The sequence below is a fragment of the Balaenoptera physalus genome, assembly GCF_965194825.1.
Source record: "Balaenoptera physalus genome assembly, chromosome: 13".
NCBI classification, from domain to species: domain Eukaryota; kingdom Metazoa; phylum Chordata; class Mammalia; order Artiodactyla; family Balaenopteridae; genus Balaenoptera; species Balaenoptera physalus.
Genome location: NC_138892.1, coordinates 82,493,493 through 82,519,564, shown reverse-complemented (window position 1 = coordinate 82,519,564; position 26,072 = coordinate 82,493,493). Strand labels below are relative to the sequence as shown.

At 34.4% G+C, this 26,072-nt stretch overlaps 1 protein-coding gene across 3 annotated transcripts in view; it reads right to left on the bottom strand.

The window, feature by feature from the left end:
• IPO8 (importin 8) overlaps positions 1-26,072 on the bottom strand; it is a 69,455-nt gene that overhangs the window by 15,042 nt on the left and 28,341 nt on the right. For all 3 annotated transcript variants that reach the window (XM_082419673.1, XM_082419671.1, XM_082419672.1), the window contains 10 exons: positions 25,797-25,913; positions 24,539-24,628; positions 23,059-23,224; positions 21,847-22,007; positions 20,889-21,014; positions 18,879-18,945; positions 15,545-15,670; positions 14,844-14,941; positions 9,876-9,971; positions 292-512 (listed from right to left, as the gene is read on the bottom strand). In XM_082419673.1, coding sequence (XP_082275799.1) covers positions 292-512; positions 9,876-9,971; positions 14,844-14,941; positions 15,545-15,670; positions 18,879-18,945; positions 20,889-21,014; positions 21,847-22,007; positions 23,059-23,224; positions 24,539-24,628; positions 25,797-25,913 — 1,268 coding nt within the window. The remainder of the gene's footprint in view (positions 1-291; positions 513-9,875; positions 9,972-14,843; positions 14,942-15,544; positions 15,671-18,878; positions 18,946-20,888; positions 21,015-21,846; positions 22,008-23,058; positions 23,225-24,538; positions 24,629-25,796; positions 25,914-26,072) is intronic.

The following is a 26,072-nucleotide window of genomic DNA, read 5'->3' as shown; positions in this document are numbered from 1 at the left end:
TCTGGAGCCCACGAGCCATGACTGGTGAGGCCCGCGAGCCTGGAGCTCGTGCTCTGCAACGAGAGAGGCCACTGCAACGAGAAGCCTGTGTACTGCCACGAAGAGTAGCCCCCACTTGCCACAACTAGAGAAAGCCTGCATGCAGCAACGAAGCAGCCAAAAATAAACAAAAAATAATACTAATTCTTAAGATATAAAAATTATCTCTTTATATGCTATTATATGTACATATTAAAAAGTCAACTTTCCAGAATAGAAATGCAGTGTAAAATCGAAAAGACACATACGTACCCAAGAAAACAATCTGTATCATTCATCCACTGATTTATAAACTGTACAGTTACAGGTCCAGGGTTGTGAGGCAACTGAATTCGTTCTAAAGTATGTAGCAGCAAATCAGGGTTGTAGTACAAGGCAGCAATTGCAACCTGAAGACACATAGTACGAAGCTCACTAGTTTTGACCCCTCGGGTTAATCTCTCCAAAACAAGTTGAACAAAGAGCGGAATGCACTAGAGGAAAAAAGAAAAAGAGAAATCAAGTAACTTTTATAGAAAGCTGAATGTTGGTAAAGTGTTATCAATAAATCAGATACTCTTAACGACAGTGAAACTTTTGCTTGTTTAAATCATTTTTAGAATTATTAAACCCAGAGAGCTTAAATGGCCAAAAAGAGGTCCTACCGTAGTGCCAAAACGTCTCCTTCCCTTTTACGCGAAGATTACATTTAGTTGAAGATTGTTCTACAAGAGTCCACACTCAAATGATGGCAATAATCCAAATGTAGACTTAGTCACTTCCATGTTTGAGTTAAAATGACTAGGGTGGAATTTTTCTTTGATAAATCAAATTGGAAATACAGTTGACCCTTGAACAACGCAGGTTTGAACTATATGGATCCACTTAAATGCAGGTTTTTTTCAATAGTGAATACTACAGTACTACACTATCCACAGTTGGTTGAATCTGCGGATAGGGAGAAAATGTGTATACACAGGGCCAACTGTAAGTTATACATGGATTTCTGATTGTGCAGAGGGTCAATGCCTCTAACTCCTGCATTGTTCAAGGGTCAAGTGTAAAAAAAAAAGAGACTAAAAATAAGCATGATGTGATCAGAATTTCTCTTGAGAAAAAAAATTCCTAAAAAAGTCACAGGGATGTAATGAACGACATGGTGACTAAACTTAAGAATACTGTATTGTACATTTGAAAGTTACTAAGAAAGAGTAGACATTAAAAGCTCTCATCACAAGAAAAAAAAATTTTTTAACTATGTATGGTGATGGATGTTAACTAGACTTATTGTCATGATCATTTCACTGTATATAGAAATACTGAATCATGTTGTATACCTGAAATTAAGATAATTTTATATGTCAAATATATCTCAATAAAATTTTTGAAAAAGAAAATTCCTGTTGATATAAGTAAAAGACTGAAGAAAAATGGTGGATTTCATACATTAAAATCCTATGACTCCAATTCTAAAGTGCAATATTGTTTAATTTTATTAGAAATATTTCCTAACAGTTACTTTCAATTAAAAGGGATGGGCTAACTGTGGAAAACAGATGGAGATTTCTCAAAAAACTAAAAATACTACTACCATATGACCCAGCAATTCCACACTTGGGTATATATCCAAAAAAACAAAAACAAAAACACTAATTCCAAAAGATACATGCACCCCAATATTCACAGCAGCATTATTTACAATTGCCAAGATATGAAATCAACCTACGTGTCCATCAACATGATGAATGGATAAAGAAGATGTGGTATATATACACAATGAAATACTACTCAGCCATAATAAAGAATGAAATTTTGCCATTTGCAGCAACATGGATGGACTTGGAGGGCATTATGCTAAGTGAAATCAGTCAGACAGAGAAAGATAAAAACTGTATGATATCACTTATATGTGGAACCTAAAAAATACAACAAACTAGTGAATATAACAAAAAAGAGGTAGACTCACAGATATAGAGAACAAACTAGGGGTTACCAGCAGGGAGAGGGAAGGGGGAGGTGCAATATAGGGGCAGAGGAGTAGGAGGTACAAATTATTAGGTATAAAATAAGCTACAAGGATATATTGTACAACATGGGAAATATAACCAATATTTTATAATAACTACAAATGGAGTATAACCTTTAAAAATTGTGAATCGCTATATTGCACACCTGTGACTTATACAATATTGTACAGCAACTACAGTTCAATTTTTAGAAAGGGATGGGCTAAAATGATTTGTGTAAAATAAAATTCTGAGGTCTTAATATAAGTTCATTTTTAAATTAAACTTTAAAAAATCAAAGTTTCAGGGGAGAATGGGATGAATAGGTGGAATACAGAGGGTTTTTAGGGCAGTGTAGTGAAACTAGTCTGCATGATACTATAATGGTAGACACATGTCATTATACATTTGTCCAAACCTATAAAGTGCGCACACCAAGAGTACACCCTAGTGTAAACTGCGGTCTCTGGGTGATAATGATGTGTCAGTAGGTTCATCAGTTATAACCAATGTACCACCCTGGCAGAGATGTTGATAATGGGGAAGGCTATGCATGTGTGGGGTAAGGGGTACAGGAGAAACCTCTGTATCTTCTGCTCAATTTCTCTGAGAGCCTATAACTACTCTGAAAAATAAAATCTATTAAAAAATAATCAGAGTTTCATGTAAAACTTTAAGACAAATTCAATATGTTTCCTTTAGTAAGCCAAACTGTAAGTACATTAGTATCAGAAGAATACTAGACTTGTTTAGGATGATATATAATATCAAAACACATGACTACACGTGGTACTTTTAAGATTGAGATTTTTATAAAGAAATGACTAGTCTGATTAACTCTATTGATTTTGTCTCATATTCTGATATAGAGCATATATAGGACATAGACTCTATTAAAAATTATTACTACAGTTAAATAATTATTGTGAATCAATGAAGCCAAAAGATAATGTAAACTAAGTTTGAAAAACTCTTTTTGATATGTTTTAATAACAAAGCTTCATTTTAACAAATATCTACTATTACATGCAACGCCATTAAGAATACAAAGAGGGCTTCCCTGGTGGCGCAGTGGTTGAGAGTCTGCCTGCTAATGCAGGGGACACGGGTTCGAGCCCTGGTCTGGGAGGATCCCGCATGCCGCGGAGCAACTGGGCCCGTGGGCCACAACTACTGAGCCTGCGCGTCTGGAGCCTGTGCTCCGCAACAAGAGAGGCCGCGATAGTGAGAGGCCCGCGCACCACGATGAGGGGTGGCCCCCGCTTGCCTTAACTAGAGAAAGCCCTCGCACAGAAATGAAGACCCAACACAGCCAAAAATAAATAAATTAATTAATTAATTAAAAAAAAAAGAATACAAAGAAACTGTGAGGTTTCAAAATTAGTAAAACTAAAATGATCCGTTTATATTAAAATAAAGTCAATTATGGGGATTGATTATGCAGAATACCTCCATATACTACTATGGAGTGATCTGCAAGATATATTATTAAGTGAAGAAGGCAAGATGGAAAAAAAATTTGTTTAGTATGCTACTGTTTAAGAAGGTGAGGAGAGAACGGATGTAACTATTTGCTTATTTTTTAAAATGAAAGGATGAACTAAAAACTGGGGGGTGGGGGGAGGGTAGAAATGGGGAAAGAAAGTAATGGTAGAGGGGACAGGAATGGAAGCTAGATTTCCCTGAATATACCTTGTTTTGTAAATTAGACTTTAGACTATGCATATGTTTTATTTATTCACAAAAAATTTAAGCAATCCCTAAAAGTTAAAATAAAATGAAATAAATAATCAAACAAACAGGGATTATGTTAAATTACTTTAAAATTTATGATTTGATTTGTTTGGCTATAAATATCCCTAGCATATGAATATACCCTTGAGATAGAAAGAGCTACTAAAAAAATCTTAAACTGTTAATAGTAATCATATGTTGGTGATAATATATACATATTAGTGGGGTAAAGTAAGTGAGTAATTATGATGAGAACCAGGATTTTGGGTGTGGGAGATACTGATTAGGATCAATTAGGTTAAGTAAAAATAATGTAGTCCTAAATTTGAACTGGAAATATCTGTGTCTACTAATGATGCATTAATCTTAAAATAATATAATATGTATTTCCTGGTTCTCTTTTGTGGAAATGAAGACCAACTCAATAGCAAGGACTATCCCTTGTGCAGTCTTGGAATACCATTTCCCAGGGTAGGGCAGGAAATGTACAAGATGAACCTGGAACATCTAATCACACCAGATAGCAGAAAACTTCCAAACACTATGAGAGTCAGGTCAAGAGCACTCATATGGCAAACTCAGGAGGCTCCCACTGGCCTAAGTTTAAAGAACTTTGTATACCTGAAATACACTGAATATATTTGATGTGTATCAAATAAATTTGAATCTATAAGTTCAAATAATACTAAAAAGCCAAAAAAAAAAAAAAAACCATAAAAAACACCTCACTGGTCATCTTTGGAGGGTGCTCCAAAGATGGAGCATAAGGAAACAAACTTATTGTCTCAATCATGACAAATAAAGGCAAATACTCAAACTATTCCTCAGAGTAATCTAATAATTGATGAGAAAACACTTCTCTTCATAGAAGTATTTCCACTCATAAATGAAGAAGGAATGACAGAATTAGAACATCATCACCAACAGCACTAAGATCATAAGACGAGAGACAACCATTCTGTCCCTAGTAGAAATACACAACACCACCTATGAAGTATTCTTGCCAAAAAGTCACAACTGAATCCAACCAAATCTCTAGATCTAACTACCAATTTACAGGAAATATTGAGGAATTTAATTCTAAGGCATTACAATCCTTCAGCACAGTAATGGTAACCTCACTAACATTAGACAGTGAGTTAACTCACTTAACTTTCTGACATAGAAATGCTCGGGTACCAACTTTCCAATCCCTCTAAAAACCCAGTTTTAGGAGTAGAAACCCACTGTACATACATTACATATGAAATTCTTACTTACTAACTTCAAATGAGTCTATCCAGCTAAAAGCAATTCTTTTATTCAACTCTTCTTTACTACTTACTAGACTCCTCCAAACTGAAATTTCAACTTTTTTCATTTTCTACAACTCTTCCTATTTAACTGCGAAAATAAAGCCATTGGACTTAAGCTTCCACATCCCTTATTTCTACCTCAAGACAGATCCTATATCAGTATTATCTAAACGGCACTGTCACAACAGTTAATAGATGTTCCTTGGGTTTGGAAAACAAAAAGATTCCACTGTTAAATTAATTTGGAAAATACAGAATACTAATCACTCCCTTAGGCACATTTCTAGATAAAGGCACTAAGAATTCAAGCAATAATGAAATGAATTTTGTTTTATCCAGTTTTTCCCAGACCATTGAATACACTTTTTTATGAACACCTACTGACACCATTAGATGGTCACCATTTGAGTAATATCATTCTATTCCCATCTCCTGGTATCTACACTTTCTGTTTCTGTGAAAAAGATCATCTATTTTCCAAGGTAAACCTGTGCTCACAGGTTTCTCCCTGCCCTCCTCATCTTATGTCTTGTTTTTTTCTGGTGTTTTCTATGCAATGTCTGCAATGACTCTCACTATGAATCGTGTTCTAATCTTCTACTCCCAATGCTACTTGCTTAGAACAGAACTAATACCTTCAGACCTCAACCTCACTGAAGATGAAATAAAGACATTCTCAGAACAAAAAAAAAACAGAATTAAGTGCTAGCAGACCTATCCTACAAGAAATACTAAAGGAAGTTCTTCAGGCTGAAAGCAAGTGACCTAGAGGGTAATTCAAAGACAAAGAAAGACACACACACACTCCAGTAAAGGTAATTATGTAATTATAAAAAATAGTAAAAATAGTATTTCTTTCACTTTCTAAACTGTTTTAAAAAGCAATCACATAAAATAACATGTTATAATTATACTGTTGAAACTATAAAATGTAACATATTCAACATTAACAATACAAAGGATGTAGAAGCAAGATTCTACTGGAATAAGGAAATGACACCAGATGGTAACTTCAACCCACAGCAAACAAATAAAGAGAACTGAGAAATGGTAAATAAGAAGGCTAATATAACAAACTCTGTAGATATATACTTGGTTGCCTTTTCTCTTAGCTTCTTTGAAATAAAATTACAAATAGAAATAATTACAAACAGTGTATTGTTGGGTTTATAACATATATAGATGCAATATATATGACAGTAGCAGTACAAAAAGGGGGAAGAGGGAATAGAGCTATATAAGAGTAATGCATCTACATCTCACTAAAAATTAGGTTAATCTCAATCTGAAGTATATTCTGATAAGGTAAGATATATGGTAAGCCCTAGAGCAACCACTAAGAAAAATGTTTAAAATAGTGGAAAAAAAATTAAAGGAATTAAAATGTGACATTAGAAAATATGTACTTAATTCAAAAGAAAGCAGTAAAGAAAGAATAGGGGAACAACAACAACAAAACATGAAACATATAAATAAAAAATAAAATGACAGATTGAATCTATGTGTAACAGTAACAACAGTAAATGTGAATGGGTCAATTCAAAGATACAAATAGGTTGAAAGTAAAAGAATGGAAAAAGATATATCATGCAAACAGCAACCATAAGAAAGCTGAAATGGATATACTAATATTAGACAAAAACAACATCAAAACAAACCAAAAGGGACTTCCCTGGTGGCGCAGTGGTTGAGAATCTGCCTGCCGATGCAGGGGACACAGGTTTGAGCCCTGGTTTGGGAAGATCCCACATGCCATGGAGTAACTAGGCCCGTGCGCCACAACTAGTGAGCCTGCGCGTCTGGGGCCTGTGCTCCTCAACAAGAGAGGCCGCGATAGTGAGAGGCCCGTGCACCGCAATGAAGAGTGGCCCACGCACCACGATGAAGAGTGGCCCCCACTTGCTGCAACTAGAGAAAGCCCTCGCACAGAAACGAAGACCCAACACAGCCAAAAATAAATAAATTAATTAATTTTAAAAAAACAAAACAGAAGTGTTACTAGAGATAAAGAGAGACAATTTTAATGATAAAAGGGTCAATTCATCAAGAAGATAAAACCATTATAAACATACATACACCTAACAGACCCCCAAAATACATGAAACAACAACTAACAGAAACAAAGGGAGAACTAGATAATTCAACAACAGTTGGAGAATTTAATACTTCACTTTTGATAACAAATAGAACAATTAGGTAGAAGATCAGCAAAAAATAAAAGACTTACTCAACATTATAAACCAACTAGATCTAACAAACACCTATAGAACACTCAGCCCAATAACAGCAAAGTACATATTATTCTCAAGTGCACATGGAACAATCTCCAGTACAGACTATATGCAGGGCCATAAAATAAGCCTCAATAAATTTAAAAGAAATGAAATCACACAAAGTATGTTCTCCAATTACAATGGAGTAAAATTAGAAATCATTAACAGAAAGAATTCTGGTAAATTCACAAACACATGGAAATTAAACAACACACTCCTAAATAACCAGTGGGTCCAGAATAAATCACAAGGGAAATAAGGACATATTTTGAGATGAATGAATATGAACACATGTCAAAACTTATGAATGTAGCTAAAGCAGTGGTTAGAGGGAAATTTATAGCTATCAATCTCTATATTAAAAAAGAAGAAATATCTCAATCTAATAACCTAAAGTTCCACCTCAAGACTCTGGAAAAAGAGCAAGCTAAACTCAAAGCAAGTAGAAGAGAATAAATTATGAGGATTAGAGCAAAAACTAATGAAATAGCAAACAAAAAAAAAACAGACAGCAAAATCATAAATTGGTTCCTTGAAAAGATGAACAAAATTGACAAACCTCTACCTCAACTAACAAAAGGGGGAAAAAAGAGAGTGAGAGAAAGAGAAGATAATAATTACTAAAATCAGGAACAAAACAGGGTCATTATTACCAACCTACAAAAACAAAAAGAAATATAATGAAATATTATGAACTGCATGCCAACTAATCAGTTAATTTAGATGAAATGGACAACTTCCTAGAAAGATGCAAACTCCTACATTAACTCAAAAAGAAATAGAAATACAAGTAGACCTATAACAAATAATGAGATTGAATTGGTAATTTTAAAACTACCCACAAAAAAAGCTCAGGCAAAGATGGCTTCACTGCTAAATTCTAACATTTAAAAAACACCAACCTTCAGAAACTCTTCCAAAAAATAGAAGAGGAGGGAGCACTTCCCAACTCATTCCACGAGGCCAGCATAACTCTGATTCCAAAGCCACACAAAGATACCACATGAAAAAAAAAATTACAGATCAATGTCTCTTATAAATACAAGTACAAAAATAGTTTTAAAAAAATACCTAACTGAATCTAGAAATATATAAAAAGGATCATACTCCATGATCGAGAAGGATTTACACCAGGAATTCAAGGTTGATTTAACATCTGAAAATCAATTAATGCAAAACGCCGTATCAACAGAATAAAGGACAAAACCCACATGATCATCTCAATAGATGCAGAAAAAGCATTTGATAAAATTCAACACGCCTTCATGATCAAAACATTCAAAAAACCACGAATAAACAGGAACACACTCAATCTGATAAAAGACATCTATGAAAAACCCACAGCTAACATCAGACTTAATGGTGAAAGGAATGCTTCCCCCACTAAGATCAGGAACAAGACAAAATGTCTCCTCTCGCCACATCCATTCAACATTGCACTGAAGGTTCTAGCCAAGGCAATTAGGCAAGAAAAATAAAATAAAAAGCACCCAAGTTGGAAAGGTAAAACTCTATCTGCAGATGAGATGACCTTGTGTACAGAAAATCCTAAGAAATTCTCTGAAACTCTATTAAAACTAATAAACAAATTTGGCAAGGTTGCAAGAAACAAGATAAATATAGAAAAAATGCACTTCTAAACACAGGCAATAAAAAACTTGAAAATAAAATTAAGAAAACAATACCATTTACAACATCTTTAAAAAGGATAAAATATTTTAGTGAGATTTTAACGAAAGAAACTTGTACTTGAAAACTACAAAACATTTTTGAAAAAAATTAAAGATGACCTAAATAAAAGGAAAGACATCTCATGTTCAGGGATTGAAAGACTAAATATTCCCAAAGTGACAATACTTCCCAAAGTGATCTACAGATTTAGCACAATGCCTATCACAATCCCAGTTGGCTTCTTTGCTAAAATTGACAAGCTGATCCTAAAATTCATATGGAAATTCAAGGGACCAGAATAGCCAAAACAATCTTACATAGGAACAAAATTGGAGGACACAAACTTCCTAATTTCAAAATTTACTACAAAGCTACAGTAATAAAGATACTGCAGTCCTGGATTAAGCAAAAAAAAATTCATCAAATCTGAATGAGAATCCAGAAATATATCCTCACATTTACAGTCAATTGATTTCACAAAGTGTGCCAAGATAATTCAATGGGGAAAGAATAGTTTTTTTCCAACAAATGGTGCTGAGACAACTTGATATCCACGTGCAAAATAATGAATTTGTACCCCTTCCGCAAACCATATTCAAAAACTAACTCAAAATGAATTAAAGACCTAAATGTTAGAGCTAAAACCATAAAACTCTTAGACGAAAACAGAGGAAAATCTTTGTGAACGTGAATTTAGCAGTGGTTTCTTAAATATGATGCCAAATTGCATTGGGTATTTTTGTCATAGGATCTGTACCAGTAAACACAAACTATAGGCTATCTTTATAATTTTCCATCACAATATAAACAAAACATCAATCAGACATGCACATTTTAAATGTAAACATCAAGTAGGATGTTTTCTATACATATATTACCTGATCAATTCCCCTTCCTTTGCACTGAAGAATGATGACTTCAAGAAGTTTGGCTGCATGACATTCTGCATCTTCTCCTGCATCTCCACATAGTACCTGCAGTAATTAAAATTTCACTCAGCAGTAAACAGCAATTTCAAAACACTTAATCAAGTCTACATGAAGTAAATATCACATAAAAATTCAGCCACTAGAATCTCAGCGTTGCGTGCATCATAAGTTTACCTTGCCAACCCAAAGAAGGAAGTTCAAAATGAAGTTCATCTATCTACTTTATCTACTCTGATTCCTTATAAGGTGTAATAATTCACTTATTTAACTTTGGATTAATAAAATAGGCTATATGAGTTAACTGTCTAGACAAATGAAGCTTCCCTTTAGGGAATGCATCAAAACAGTAAAATACAATGAAATCAAAAGAAAACAAAATAACCTTCTCCTTAAACAATTAAATAAACCCTGTGTTTTTCTGTTCCTTTTGAATTCTTGTCTATATGCACCCATTTTTTCATAATGAAACCATAAATTTAATATTACACACCTTTTAATTTCCTCATTTGGACTTCATAATTTGAAGTACTTTCCATAGACATTATAACCATTTAGGACTATACAGTATTACAGAAGATGAGTATAACAAAGCTTACCAGCCTGTTCCCCTAATGTCAATTCTGTATTTTCACTGATATGAACAATTATACAGTGCACATGTTCATACACCAAATACAGCAGCCTTATAATAAGGTTCCCAGAAGAGAGATTTATAGAGTTGAGGCATGCTTATATTAGAAATAAAGAAATACGGAAAAATTAATAAAGGTTCAAACACAAGACATAAGAAAAAGAACAGACTTAACCCAGAGAATAAAAGTAAGATAGAAATTAGGAATATAAACAAAAAGAGGTAAAACAAAGAGAAATCAAAAATAGATTCATTTAAAAAAAGACTTAATGAAGTAGACTTTTGCCAAAATTATTTTTAAAAAGCAAAGAAAGCAAAATTTTAAAACATTATGAAAGACATAAATACAGATAAAGGAAAGATTAAAAATGAGAATACTATGAAGAATATTATATTCCTTATATATTTGAAAACTTAGATGAACTGGATAATTTCCTAGACAAATACAATTTAAGAAAACTGAATTTAAAAGATATTCCAGATAAAGATGACAGATTGAACATCCCCATTCAATTTTATCCCTTCCCAAAGGCCATTAAAATAAAGGTAAAGATATTTTAAAGGCATATATCCACAAAGACAGAGAAAAAGAAAAAACAGACAGCTATAAAATTGTAGAAGCTGGAAAACAGATGGATCAGTGAGCTGAAACATAAGCAGGTAGCTAGCAAAACCAAGAACCAACCCTATTTACATAAACTTAAAATTCTACCCCTAGAGCAGTGTTTCTAGATCTAGATTCTAAACATGTGGGCTCTGGAACCAGAATGCCTTGGTCTAAATCCTAGCTCTACCATTTATGAGCTGTGTTTTTAGAAAAGCTACTGGGTGGGCCAAAAAGTGCCTTCAGTTTTTTAAGTAAAAATAAAAGACACATTTTTCATTTTCACCAAGAACTTTACTGAACAACGTATTCACCCTTTTGTTCCAGTACCTTCTGCCATTTTTCAGGCAACCTCATAATTCCATCTTCCCAAAACTTTTTATCTTTTTGAGCCAAGAACTATTCCAGGTGCCTTTTACAGTTTTCCAGGGAATTGAAATTTTTTCCATTAAGAGATTTTGTAAATACCAAAATAAATGGAAATCCAAAGGTGCAAAGTCTGGTGAATACAGCAGATGAATCGGAACTTCCCAGCCAAGCTGTAACAGTTTTTGCCGGGTCATCAAAGAAACATGTGCTCTTGCGTTATCCTGATGGAAGATTATGTGTTTTCTGTTGACTAATTCTGGACTCTTTTCATTGAGGGCTGCTTTCAGTTGGTCTAACTGGGAGCAGTACTTATTGCAATTAATGGTTTGGTTTTCTGGAAGGAGCTCATAATAGAGTAGGGGTCCCCAAACCCCAGGCCACTGACCAGTAGCGGTCCACTGGTCCCATCGCTCCCCATCACTCGCATTACCACCTGAACTCTGCCTCCTGTCAGATCAGCGGTGGCATTAGATTCTCATAGGAGCGAGAACCCTACTGTGAACTGCGCATGCGAGGGATCTAGGTTGTGCGCTCCTTATGAGAATCTAAAGCCTGATGATCTGAGGGGGAGCTGAGGTGGTGATGCAAGCACTGGGGAGCGGCTGCAAATACAGATCATCATTAGCAGAGAGGTCTGACTGCACAGAGACCATAATAAATCAGTTGCTTGCAGACTCATATCAAAACCTTATCAGTGAGTGGCAAGTGAAAACAAGCTCAGGGCTCCCACTGATTCTGCATTATGGTAAGTTGTATAATTATTTCATTATCAATTACAATGTAATAATAATAGAAATAAAGTGCACAATAAATATAATGCGCTTGAATCATCCCAAAACCATTCCCCCACCCCGCCCCTGGTCCGTGGAAAAACTGTCTTCCACGAAACCGGTCCCTGGTGCCAAAAATGTTGGGGACAGCTGTAATAGAGGACTCCCTTCCAATCCCACCATATACACAACATCACCTCCCTTGGATGAAGACCAGCCTTTGGTGCCGTTGGTGGTGGTTCATTTTGCTTGCCCCACGATCTCTTCCGTTCCACATTGTTGTACAGCATGCACTTTTCATTGCCCATCACAATTTGTTTTAAAAACAGAACGTTTTCATTACGTTTCAGTAGAGAATCGCATGCAGAAATATGGTCAAGAAGGTTTTTTTCACTTAACTTACGTGGAACCCAAACATCAAAGCAATTCACATAACCAAGCTAGTGCAAATGATTTTCAACGCTTGATTTGGATATTTTGAGTATGTCGGCTATTTCCCACGTGGTATAATGTTGATTGTTCTCAATTATTGTTTCGATTTGATCGTTATCAACTTCAACTGGTCTACCTGACTGTGGTGCATCAGCCAGCAAGAAATCTCCTGCACGGAACTTCGCAAACCACTTTTGACACGTTTGGTCAGTCACAGCACCTTCTCCAAACACTGCACAAATCTTTTTGTGCATTTCAGTTGCGTTTTTACCTTTCTTGAAATAATAAAGTTTAATATGCCAAAAATGTTGCTTTTTTTCTTCCATCTTCAATATTAAAATGGCTACACAAAAATTCACCAATTTTGATAAGTCTTTTTTTAAACTCACGGTGATATGACAGCTGTCACATACAATCTTAACAAAATTGTTTCAAATGAAGTTAAAGACAACTAAATGCTACTAGAGCCATCTTACGGAAAAAACCGAACGCACCTTTTGGCCCACCCAATATTTAACCTCTGTACCTCAGTCCCCATCTGTAAAAAGGAATACAGTAATATACTTATGTCATAGGATTATATGATACAGAAAGAAAAAAATCAGCCCCTTTTCCCCAAATTGCATTTACTTGGTTTCTTTGTTTGCTGGTTTTGTTGGTTTGAGGTTTTGTCCCAAAAGGACAAAAGGAAGAGAAACAAAATATAGTACAGTAGCTTAAAAAATGGGCTCTGGAGCCAGATTACCAGGATTCAAATCCGGATCCAACACATAACAGCTATGTGACTAGGTCAGTTTTCTAAACCTCAGGCACAATGCAAAATGCCTGTCTCCTCTTTGACAAAAGGTGATATAATGTTGTAAAGATTAAATAAATTCATGTGTATAAAGTGCTTAGAAAATACCAGTGTACAGTAAGAGTTCAATAATAAGACCAGAAATACGAAATATATTTAACTACTCAACAAGTAGAAGGACATCACTGTGAATGTCACTTTTACTATATCTGCTATAATACAGAGCAACTGTGAGTTATAAAGGACCATGTAGGATTGCTATGTTTTCTACCTTTGCTTTCTCTTCCCCTTTCCCTCACTAGCAGCTGTCTCTATAACTTAGGAAAAAACTGAAGACAGCCAGGCGATTACGACTTAACAAGCTGGGTTATTACAGAGCTATATGAATCTTCAAAAATCGTGATTCTACTCCTGCTGTTTACATGTGATGAAACTTAGTGACTTCCCAAAATCTCTCAGGCGCTTTATAACTGAACTGAGACCTCCATCAGATAAACTGATTATCAGTTCAGCGCTTTTAACAGAGTCTGGTACACATCTCTTCTAGGGAGGAAAACAGGTTGTACACTAGCTATCTTACTCCCAACTCCAAGGCCAAACTTAGGTTTCTGGCTATGTGAGCTTTCTAAAATCTGCCATCTCTATGCAATACAGTTTTATATTTATGTATATATTGATACATATATTCACCTAAAAGAGGAGGAAAGCATTACTCATCAATGATTACCAGATATAACCAAGAGGGCCAAATCTAACTTGTGACAAAGAGAACATAGTAGACAATCATGTTTGTGCATAAATACAACAGTAGCCATTATGTGGCTTACCAATTATCTTGCATTGAGCTAAATGATGCTGTTTTTCCAACTATTCCAATTTTTTGTCTTATGTTATTTATGTTCAAATTACCTATATCTAGTGTCTTCTAATATATACATTCAATTAAAAGAAAAATCAATAATTGACAAACTGTGTGGTATTTTTCTAGCACTCTTTTTTAATCAAGGAGCAAGTCTGCATTTTTGAAAGAAAAAACACAAAGAAAATTATTTACCTAAGCATTATAAAGTACACAGCTATAAAAGTAGCGAACATTCTTAAGTATAACACACAATATGAAATTTTCAGATTATAATTCCAAACTCCATTTGAAAATACAAAATGACAAATATATGTTGATGAGAGCAATATAGAACTAAATGTATAAGAAACAAATTGAGAGAGTACCTGAAGTAAAATACAACATTAGTAAGTAAACATTAGTAAGTAAACCATTAGTAAGAATCACTATGACAAATGATTAGGACATGCTTACCTTTCTACACATTGTAAAAAGTATTTCTAAATGCTTTGGATTTGATAGTAAAGTATTTGTATCTATTGTCACATAATTATGCAGAAGAGGCATCATGTCTGGAAAAAAATTCAAAATCCCAGTGAGACTTGAGTAAGAGAAGTAGAAATAAATTATTACCACTGAAAGCATATTTCTGTAGCACCCACACATTACTATCTTCCCTTGCAACCACAAAATGCTAGAAATCAAAGTGTTAAATCCACCTTTTTTATAAATGAGGAAAATGTGGATCAGAAAGACTAAAATGCTCATCATTTATTATAGTGATTGTTATTAATTTTCTTCTTTCTTTCCATAGCACTCATCACCATCTGACATACTGTATATTTGCTTACTTGGCTGTGTGTTTCCTACCCTCTCCCTTCCCCCACTAGAATGGAAGTGTCAAAAGGGCAAGGGCTGGCTATTTTGTTCACTGATGTATTGCTGAGCTTAGAACAATACTTGGAATATAGTCGATATTCAGAAAATATTAATAAATATATGGATATATACTCTGACTGCAAAGTAATTCAAGATACAGTAGGCAATATGGTCTCCCTCCTACTACCTCTATTCCTAGGGCTGAAAAACACTCCTATGATAGCACCATCCTTTACTCGAAAATAATATCTATTTAGACACAGAAAAGCAAAAATGTTACATGGTCAAAGTCATACCTGTAAAATATTCAAAACAATCCTGCTGAAAAATCTCATATAATATACCTAGAAGTTGCCACATTTGAGGAGAAATACCATGGCAGGTTAAACTATATGCCAGTGAAAGAATTTCTTCATAGAATTCTAAAAAGAAGAAAATCTCTAGTTAGAATCCCAGGAAATAGCAAAAATTAAACACAAAGACCACTCAGAAGAGGATTTAGGCTATACACTCACACGATTTATATCTAACGTACTTTTGAGCATCTGTTTCTCAGCATTCACATCTTCAGCTACATCTATTTGCCACCTCCCGTTTCTTACCAAGATCTGCCCCCTACTCAATAAGACAAGCCAAAGATCTGTTTTTACTATACTTATAATACTGAAAAATTATATTTTTTATATTTTGTAATATAGAAAGTATAGTTTATATATATATATATGTATAAAACTATATTAGAAATGGATACAAGAAGGAACAGATTATTGTATGTGGCTCCTACACAGGATTTTAAATTTACAAATAATTAATGTTCTTCAGAGAACTTAATTAATCTAGGTGAAAATATCTGTCTGTCTCACATATTTTTACAAACTATATACTGGACAGTATTTCGTCAATTTACAAAGCTTGTAAAATTTGTACAGTATTTCTTAATTTACCTCAAGACAATTATACTCAAAGTAGAAGAGTCCAAAGGGAATGTTCTTGCATTTGTACACATATTTATTATTATTACCCTCACTCAAAAGCAAATTATATCTAAACATACAATCAGAAAACACAAACCTCAATATAAAAATTTCAAATAATTCCTACCATGTCACTGAACAAAAAAGTCTAACTTCAAAGTTTATTATTTTTTTCCCTTCTTATTAAAAGGAACTAATATTCACCCTGGAAGTTTGAACAAATTTTTTTTGTAACATAATTTAAAACAATACATTCAAAAGCTAGTAATACAGATATATGCCTTACCAAAAGCAAAATAAGACGGAAATCATAGATACTGGAAAATAATTTGTTATGTAAGACAATCACTTGAAATACAACTAATTGTCTGAATATAAAATTTCTGAGAGTTCTGTTCAGGAAAGCAAATGCCTCTTCCTAAAGTGAAGCCTAAAAGATAGAAATATTTCCTTTCACATTCGTGACAGCTACGGCATGTGTGCATTACCTGGCTACTCAGATGCTCAAGACCAGGACTCTGAATCTTGAGGGAGAAACTAGAAGGCACAAAGCTGTTCCAGTTTTGGGGGGCAGCAGGTGGGGGGGACAGGGTCTGTGTTGGAGTCTGGACTATGGTAGCAGCCTAGGACCCAGTGTTGACAAAGGCAGCACTGGCCTTCTAAGCAGACCACTTTTATGGCAGAATCCTGGCTGGCTCTGGCCAACTCCAGCCTTCCCACTGCTTTGGTGTGCTATGACTATCCTTCCACTAAATTCCATTTCTGCTCAAATTGACCACAAGTTTTTTCATTTATTCTCAACCAAGAAGACTGACTATTAGGGTAGGATGGTTTTACTAACTTTGACTTACTGCATAAGATAGAACAGTTAAATCAGTAACAGCTAAGCCTGGCTTCTAATAATAAATCAACTTCATGAGTAAATTAGCAATGAAAACAGGCAAAGGAGGGAGGGAGAAGTGGGACAATAGAAAGAGACTGGACCATGGACATAACACGGTCAGACTGCTGTGGCGGAGGTCCTGGATTAACAGATTCAGCCCATGACATCTTCCAGAACAAGTTTGGTTGTTGTTTTTTTTTAATCTGAGATCTTGCATAGCCAAGTATTGGTTCAAAAAAGGGCCACTAACATTATGTGCATCACAGCTGAAAACATAAGAGAGATCAGCTATCACCCTGGGACTAGGGATGAGATTAGAGGAGACAGGCAGCTGAAACCATGGCTTTCTCCTCTGCCCACAGCACCCAAGAAATAGGCCCCTTTCCTTTTTTTTAACATCCTGATGTTGTAATTGCTCAAATTAAATATTTGGTGTAGGCAGATTACAGAAGGTTGGTATAAACTACTTTGCTTTACTTTACAGTTTTTTCCTCAAGATTACTTTACTTTAAATTTAAATGGAGATTACATCCTTGTAACTTATTTATTTTATACCTAGTAATCTGTATCTCTTAATCCCCTTCACCTGAAATAAATAAATTACAAGCATGTAATGCACAGCACAGGGAATACAGTCAATATTTTATAACTTTGTATGTAGCATATTCTATAAAAATATCAAATTACTACATTGTAAACCTGAAACTAATATAATATTGTAAATCAATTTTAAAAATTCACGTTTGAAGTCCTTAAAAAAAATTTTTTTAATGGAGAATTTTCAGTTACAATCTCTTCCATGAATAAGGACATAAGTGAATATACTCTTTTTGAGTGTATCAGAATCGCTGGAATTATGGTCCAGGAATCTTCATTTTAACTAGATCCTCAGGGATTCTTATGCACACCGAAGTCTTAGAACTACTGCTTTATAGCAACTATTTCAAAAGTAAGGAGTACCCTCGGCAGGGTGCAGGATAACCCACTGAGATGGGAGAAGAATGCTATTAGAACGTTTAGTGGATATATACATATATAGTTATATTTAATCTCATGTTTTTACATTTCTATTTTTATGTATGTAAATGTAGTATAGTAACATGTATATTGCCTATAAATAGGTATTCAAATATTATTCACATATATTAGAAGTACATGCTCAATTTTTTACTAATGGTGTGAATGATAAAAAGTTTGGGGACAACTGCTCTTAGGCAGTAACATGCTTTTGTTCCATCTTTCTATCTATACACTATACAGGCTGCATTTCCCTCATGCCCACAAGATTTGGGGCTGGCATCTTCAAAATGCTTGGACACTATGAAAAAGTTGCCTCCTCTACAAATTCCAATCAGTGTATAACATCCAGCATTAGCTACTGATTCTACTCAGCAGTCAGGCACCATAACAGATAACAGAACAACAATTAATGCACACTTCTGATAGGATATATGTCTATCATTTCACATTTTTCAATCCCAGATTAAAGTAACCTCACCTGAACCTCATCCCAGTTCCTCCTTTCTAAAAAACTTTAAATTCTCTGTTCTTTGAAAACTCCAAGACCAAAAATTCTTAACTGGATATGTTAAGCTTACCTCTAAATGAACATCTGGATGCCTATTATCAGAAAGTATATCTAAAAATTGAACAGAATGCAAGCCTCTCTCTCTCAAAGCTGGCCATCTTGTTGAATCTGAAGGGCTAAAATGCATTTTTCATCAAATTTAAAAATAGTCCCAATTTACCTTTTTATTCTACCTTTGAACTTACCAATTACATGTTTCTGTAAAACAAGATCAATGATCCGTAGACAGATATTCTCTAACTGCTGAGTAACCTAAAGACATATTTTAAACATTTAGTTTAAAATTCATCATAACTCTTAATTTAATCTATAACTTTAATATTATCTCAATAAAAATACCAACAGGACTTTTCTGAGAAGAGAAATTGAGAATTCTAAACTTCATGTGAAAAATTAAACATGCAAGAATAACCAGGAAATTCTGAAAAGTAGACTAATGATAGAAGTGGCAGTTACATTCATAATAAAATTACAAATTAAATTACTTCCTTATCTCATATTTTATACCAAAATTAATTCCTAATATATCTAGGATTTCAATGTGAAGACTTAAGCCATAAAAATACTAAGCATCTGTTCCAGATTTCTAATTCTGCTCTTCATACATTAAGTATTTGTACACGTGTAAATACTTCTTTTAAGGAAATCTTGTTTTCAAAGTTTGCTTTTAGTAAGTCAAAGTTCAAAATCATAAGACTGGTAGTCAGGAGACCAAGATTCCAGTCCTTGTTTTGCCTCTAGTTACCTATGACCTTGGTAAAGCCATTTAGCTGAAGGCTTTAAGTTTTTTCATCTGTAGGTTAAGGAAGCTGGATTTGATTAGTGCATCTCAATTTTAACCCATGCCTCCCTTGATAATCACAATAAGGTCACATGCTCCTTTAACTTTACTTGAAATTCAAAATAAAGTTAATATCAAGAATTTAAAAATTAAAACAAAAAGATAAAATGCTGTTTTGTCTTCAAACTAATCCCGCTGCTCATTCTACTACTGCCCATCCTCCATACACACACATTTGGGAAAACTTGACAAGGTGATGTCTAAGTTCTCTTCAAATTTAAAATATAAGTTCTACATATAAGGTGAAAGAATAATCCTTAAGTAGACATGTAACTTAACTTGGAAATCTCACTTTTACCGATAGGCCCATACTGTTTCAACAAGGACACAACAATACAATAATGAATACGGAAATAAAAATTCACACTAAGCCTTTTAGGCAAAGGAAGCCCTGCCCAGGAGAAGAAAACTGAACCATTTTTAAGAACCTGGTAAGTGTCCATTGGTATGTGATAAACACAGGATAAGTCAACAGCCACAGGGTTTAACAATGCTATTTAAAGAACCAGCACCTGCTTCCTAAGTCCCACTGTACAAAATGAGAGCTGCCATCATTGCCAAACAAGTCAACCGTGCTCACAGAAGTAATGAACACAAATCTAATTTGAGTTAAGTAGAGGCTATATAATATATAATACTTGGGGAAGAGAGCAGCAGGTTTTAGGTACGGATTAACTGACATATTATCAGAATATATCAATTGACTGCAACCCCAAATCTACAACTTTCTAGCTCTGTGAACATGATTCAGACTCTTGATACTACCTGAACCTTGTTTTCCACTTCTGCAAAAGGACACTACCATTACCTGCTCTATGGCAGGGTGACATAGTAACATTCTGTCAGCTAACGGATATGAGAGCACTTAACAAATGTTTGCACAAATTCTTATCCCAATATTGTTCTGGAACTCAGTTTAGGAAAGATGATGTTTTAAGCTCTTCTTCCCTTCCATTCTCAGACATTTGTTACATCAGCATTTTGTTCCATTATTTAAAATCTGCCACCGTGATTGAATGGCAGTCTCTCTCTGCCAAGAAGGCCAGACTATGGATTCCAAAATGCAGGGCTCATATCTTATTCAATGTGATATCCCCCTAAACCTAGCCTGGCACATAGCAGATGTGATGAACTGAACTAAGCTTAGCACAAAGAGATATACTATATACTTTAAAACCACATGTAATATTTCCCTTCAATCATTTTAACACTTTTCTTTAAAATTTGAGAGGGTAATTTTTAAAATCCAGCAACATAAATAGCAATTTAAAGGTTAAGACTTTAAACTTCATCACCAGTGATCATATAAATTTCAGTTACTATAATGATATAATAAAACACAAAGAAATCCTACCTCTTTATGATCTTCTACAACTGTCAAGATAGTATCAATGGTATGTAAAATTCCCATAGCCATTACGGTTTTGTCTTCAACTTCTTCGTATTCATCACTTTGAAGAACTTTGCCAAAGATCTCAGCCTATGAAAATAGCAAACACATTCAACAATTAGTACTGCTATACCCGCCCTTCTCTATAAGTTAGCAAAAGGGCAGTGTCGGGCTTCCCTGGTGGTGTAGTGGTTAAGAATCCACCTGCCAATACAGGGGACACAGGTTCGAGCCCTGGTCCAGGAAGACCCCACCTACCGCGAAGCAACTAAGCCCGTGCACCACAACTACTGAGCCTGAGCTCTAGAGCCCCTGAGCCACAACTACTGAGTCCCGTGTGCCACAACTACTGAAGCCTGCGCACCTAGAGCCCATGCTCCGCAACAAGAGAAGCCACTGCAATGAGAAGCCCGTGCACTGCAATGAAGAGTAGACCCCACTCGCTGCACCTAGAGAAAGCCCACGTGCAGCAATGAAGACCCAACACAGCCAAAAATAAATAATAAATAAATAAATACATAAATTCTTTAAAAAAAAAAAAAAGGGCAGTGTCACACATCCAAATGTCAGCATTGCTCAAACTTTAAGATATGCACTTTGCCAAGTGAATCAATGATAGAATCTGTCATGTTTTAAACATAGCCATTTTTCCCTTATCTAGTCACTAAAATGGAATATATATTAGCTATTATAATCAGATAGCAAATAATTAACTTCTGGTTGTCATTAAATAAATAAATCCAAAACCTAGGAAAACTGAAAAGTATATATAGAAATTATTAACTGTCAGAATTATTAGAGCAAATATTTTTATATTAGCATTTCAATTACATGTAAACTCAACTCCAGATTTTGGAGTTTAATTGATTTAGATTATTCAAAGCCTTTATACCAACTAACATAAAACTTTGCCCAGTCTTACCAAGTGTTGAGTCATATCAACAGCAATTGAGGCTACCTCTTGACTGTATTCACATATCATCTTCTGGATAACATTAGTAACATCATCATTTTCTGTCTCTCTAACAATGTGCAACAGCTCCTGCATAATAGGCCTCACGTGTGGCTTCATATATTCCTTAGCTAATGCAATAAAAAACAAACTCAGTAAAAAAATTAGCCATTGACAAGTGGTGAAGGAAAGTAACTTGGTCACAAGGCAAATAACACAGGGTAATAGGTTCTAGATTAACATATTTGCTTCACAGTGAGTAAGTTACAAAGCTGTACCAAAATAATGTTCACCAATGTATCAATTTTCCCATGAGTAACATAGGGATAATCAGTTCAGCACAGTAAAGAACTGTCCTGCCCAAAATGCCAATAGTACCCACTGAGAAATTCTAATTACACACGTGCTCTGTCATCAGCACGACTTACCAAACATGAATATGCCATCAAGATACAAGTATAAAAAATCATGTACATAAAGACTATGCCCAACACTGATGTGCCTGTTCCCTCCCCCACCCCATCTCTCACCACCCTTCTCCCCACATGTGCTTATGTAATACTGTCCTTCCATTGGAACATTGTTGAATAGAGGTAAAGGTGCATGTTCTTCATAAAGCCCAATTTACTTTCAAAGGTTTATTTGAATTTTGAACAGAACATTCTTCTAAACAAACAAATGAGATATGTGTTATCACTCACTAGAAATGCTACTTGCTACTTTCAGAACTAGCAGAATCATAGAATCCTAGAGCTGAAAGGAATCTTAAAGCCATCTAGTCCAATCCCCCTAAATTTAAACATATGGCATCTAAGTCTTGACAGATCATGTGCCTTGCCCAAGTCTACATGGCAAGGTAGTAGCACAATCAAAACTAGACCCCCAGGTCTCTTGATTCCCCATCTACTAATCATCAACTTCTTTTCTAATCTAAAATTTTTCTAGAAACCACAGTCAATAGACACACCTAAAAGTGGCAAGAATAAACTCCTATAAAATTCTGAGGGGGCAAAAGCTCAAAAATCCAAACCCTGAACCTTAAGACTTAGGGACTCATCTTTGTTAGGGAAGGAAGTGAACAAAACTCCTTGAGAAGACCATGTCAAAAAAATAAATTAAATACACCCTCTAAAAGGTGTGTTTTTATTTTAAATCTTTTAAATTTAAAAATTTTGTCTTTACCTTGTGTCTGGTTAGAAATTAATGACTGAAGAGCAAGGGCAGCTTCAACCTTGACAGGCATCTCCTTATCTTCAATCAGGCTCTTCTTTGCTAGATCAACTGCATTTCTTAGGTTGAGCTCATTATGAAATTTCAAAGAACTGAATGCATGAAGTACCCAACAGGACTATGTTATAAGAAAAAAGTTAGTAGGAAACTATTAGGATTATGGCATTATGTAATAATGTCACACATATAAGAACTTCTTACTAAGTAAAATATCATTAATTCTACCAAGTGCTATTTGTTTATTTATTTGTTTTTGGAGAGAAGCATATTAGCCTTAGTGGCTAACTTCTGGATTTCCCAGACTTCTTATAATAAAGGCAGTTTTATTACTTCTAAATTACCTTTATGCAATATCATTATTCACAGGAAAAAGAAAACAGCCAAATTTAAGCGTCTCTGAAAAAAGAAATCCTGTCAATGCTTTTAATAAATATTATGATTCATAACTTATTTATTATTTATATGCAAAAGCACTATGAACCAAACAATGCTGATATTCATTTACTGGTCTTCACAACAAATGAATGAAATATTATTTTCCCTTACACTAACTGGCTTAACAAACTTGATTTTTTCACTCACACAAGACACGAAGAAATTTAACTTTGCATAAATTACCAAAGTTTAAACTATTAGACCACAGAATCACATTATTTATTAAAATTCTCTATGTGCATAAAACACAACTGACAGTAATTAATTTGAATGGCTAAAGACTTAACAAGAGAAATACAATTCACAGAGTCTGCAGAAATAACAGCCTACTTATAAAAATACTTGTGTGCCCTCCACATCGCTAATCTACATTCACACAAATATTTCCTTAGTGACTATTATCTTCTGTTTATAAAATGCTTTAGAGTGTACAAGGCATTTTAACATATATTGGTTTTTAGCAAGACATTTTGTTGGGTTGATACAGTTATAAAAATAAGTACTAGGCTCTTAAATTAAAGTTCTATTTTTATTTCTCCATAAAATATATTATTTCTATAAATAATATACACTTAGAACACAAATAAATTTACATGGATTATTATTTTCTCTATTTTATTAAGGCATATCTATTATACTGGAAATCATAATCAAGTTTTTAGCCAAAATATAATTTCCATGCTGTTTTGGACACTAAAAATTAATCAGCTTATGAATCTACATTGTACCATTGCTGTAACATCATCCCTCTCACTGAATGTTTTGCATATGCAGCAAGTGAGGCTAGGGGAAAAAACAGCTGGAATTAAAATCTATAAATTCCTTTATTCACCAGTTTGCTCTTTATTCAGCTTATGTGACCATAAAAGACATTCTAATTGCCTTCATTTCGCCTCAATATGTGGTAAAAGGTCAACTTATCTAAAAATATTTAGTTCAATAATTAACTTACAAATGAAGATTCCGAGATACTATAATGGAAATATGGAAAACTTACTCTGGCTCGAAGGTATCCCAGGTTAGACAATAATAATGGAAATACGTGATTCTGCAACAATAATTCCATTTGGTCCTTGAATAAACTCTTCTGTTAGGAGACAGAAATTAAGTTTAACTTACCAATGTCTTTTTCATATGTAAAAATCACTTCCTAATAAAATACATTTGTTATGACTTACACTTAATATACTTCTATTTACAATTCTGTAAAATTATTTTACCTACATATTGCATGTTTTAAAGCAAGACAGAAATAGTACTTTAGATATAATTTGATATTGATTGATCTTTCTAGAAATAAATAACACTAAAGTCATTTTGTATCTTTTTTTATACAGCAACATTTTCATACTGAAAAAGTGATGAATAAAAAGTCATTTTTTTTCGAACTACCATATGACACAGCAATCCCACTACTGGGCATATACCCTGAGAAAACCATAATTCAAAAAGAAACATGTACCACAATGTTCACTGCAGCACTATTTACAATAGCCAGGACATGGAAGCAACCTAAGTGTCCATCGACAGATGAATGGATAAAGAAGATGTGGCACATATATACAATGGAATATTACTCAGCCATAAAAAGAAATGAAATTGAGTTAGTTGTAGTGAGGTGGATGGACCTAGAGTCTGTCATACAGAGTGAAGTAAGTCAGAAAGAGAAAAACAAATACCACACGCTAACACATATACATGGAATCTAAAAACAAAATAATGGTTCTTAACAACCTAGGGCCAGGACAGGAATAAAGATGCAGATGTAGAGAATGGACTTGAGGACACAGGGAGGGGGAAGGGTAAGCTGAGAAAAAGTGAGAGAGTAGCACTGACATATATACACTACCAAATGTAAAATAGATAGCTAGTGGGAAGCAGCCACATAGCACAGGGAGATCAGCTCGGTGCTCTGTGACCTCCTAGAGGGGTGGGATAGGGAGGGTGGAAGGGAGATGCAAGAGGGAAGGGATATGGGGATATATGTACACATATAGCTGATTCACTTTGTTATACAGCAGAAACTAACACAACATTGTTAAGCAATTATACGTCAATAAAGATGTTAAAAAATAAATAAATAAAAATGGAACTATCGAAAAAAGTCATTTTTTTAATTAAGGAAAGAAAAATATTTATTAGTCAATTCAATTATGCAGAAAGTCACCAGTTTTAAATTATCCATAACTTTCATATTCTCTCATTTGCCTGTGCTACACAGTGTTATTAAGTAAATTAAATTTGAGTAGCTTAACCTTCAATAAAATATCAGCTAGGGAACCAATCACATGCAGGGCTCCATCTTTCTTCCTAGGGTCAAAGTTCGGGTCTGTTAGGATTTGATAACAGAATGCCATCATTTTTGGCAACACCTAAAGAAACAGAAGAAACCATTTTAGTCTACATGAACTTTTACTGCCTTACTATTGTATTAAATATGATGTACAAATTTTCAAAAATAAAGCCATTTTATTGTGTTCTATCAAGCAATTATAATTAAGAAAACAAAATATTCCTTTTCCCTTAACAAG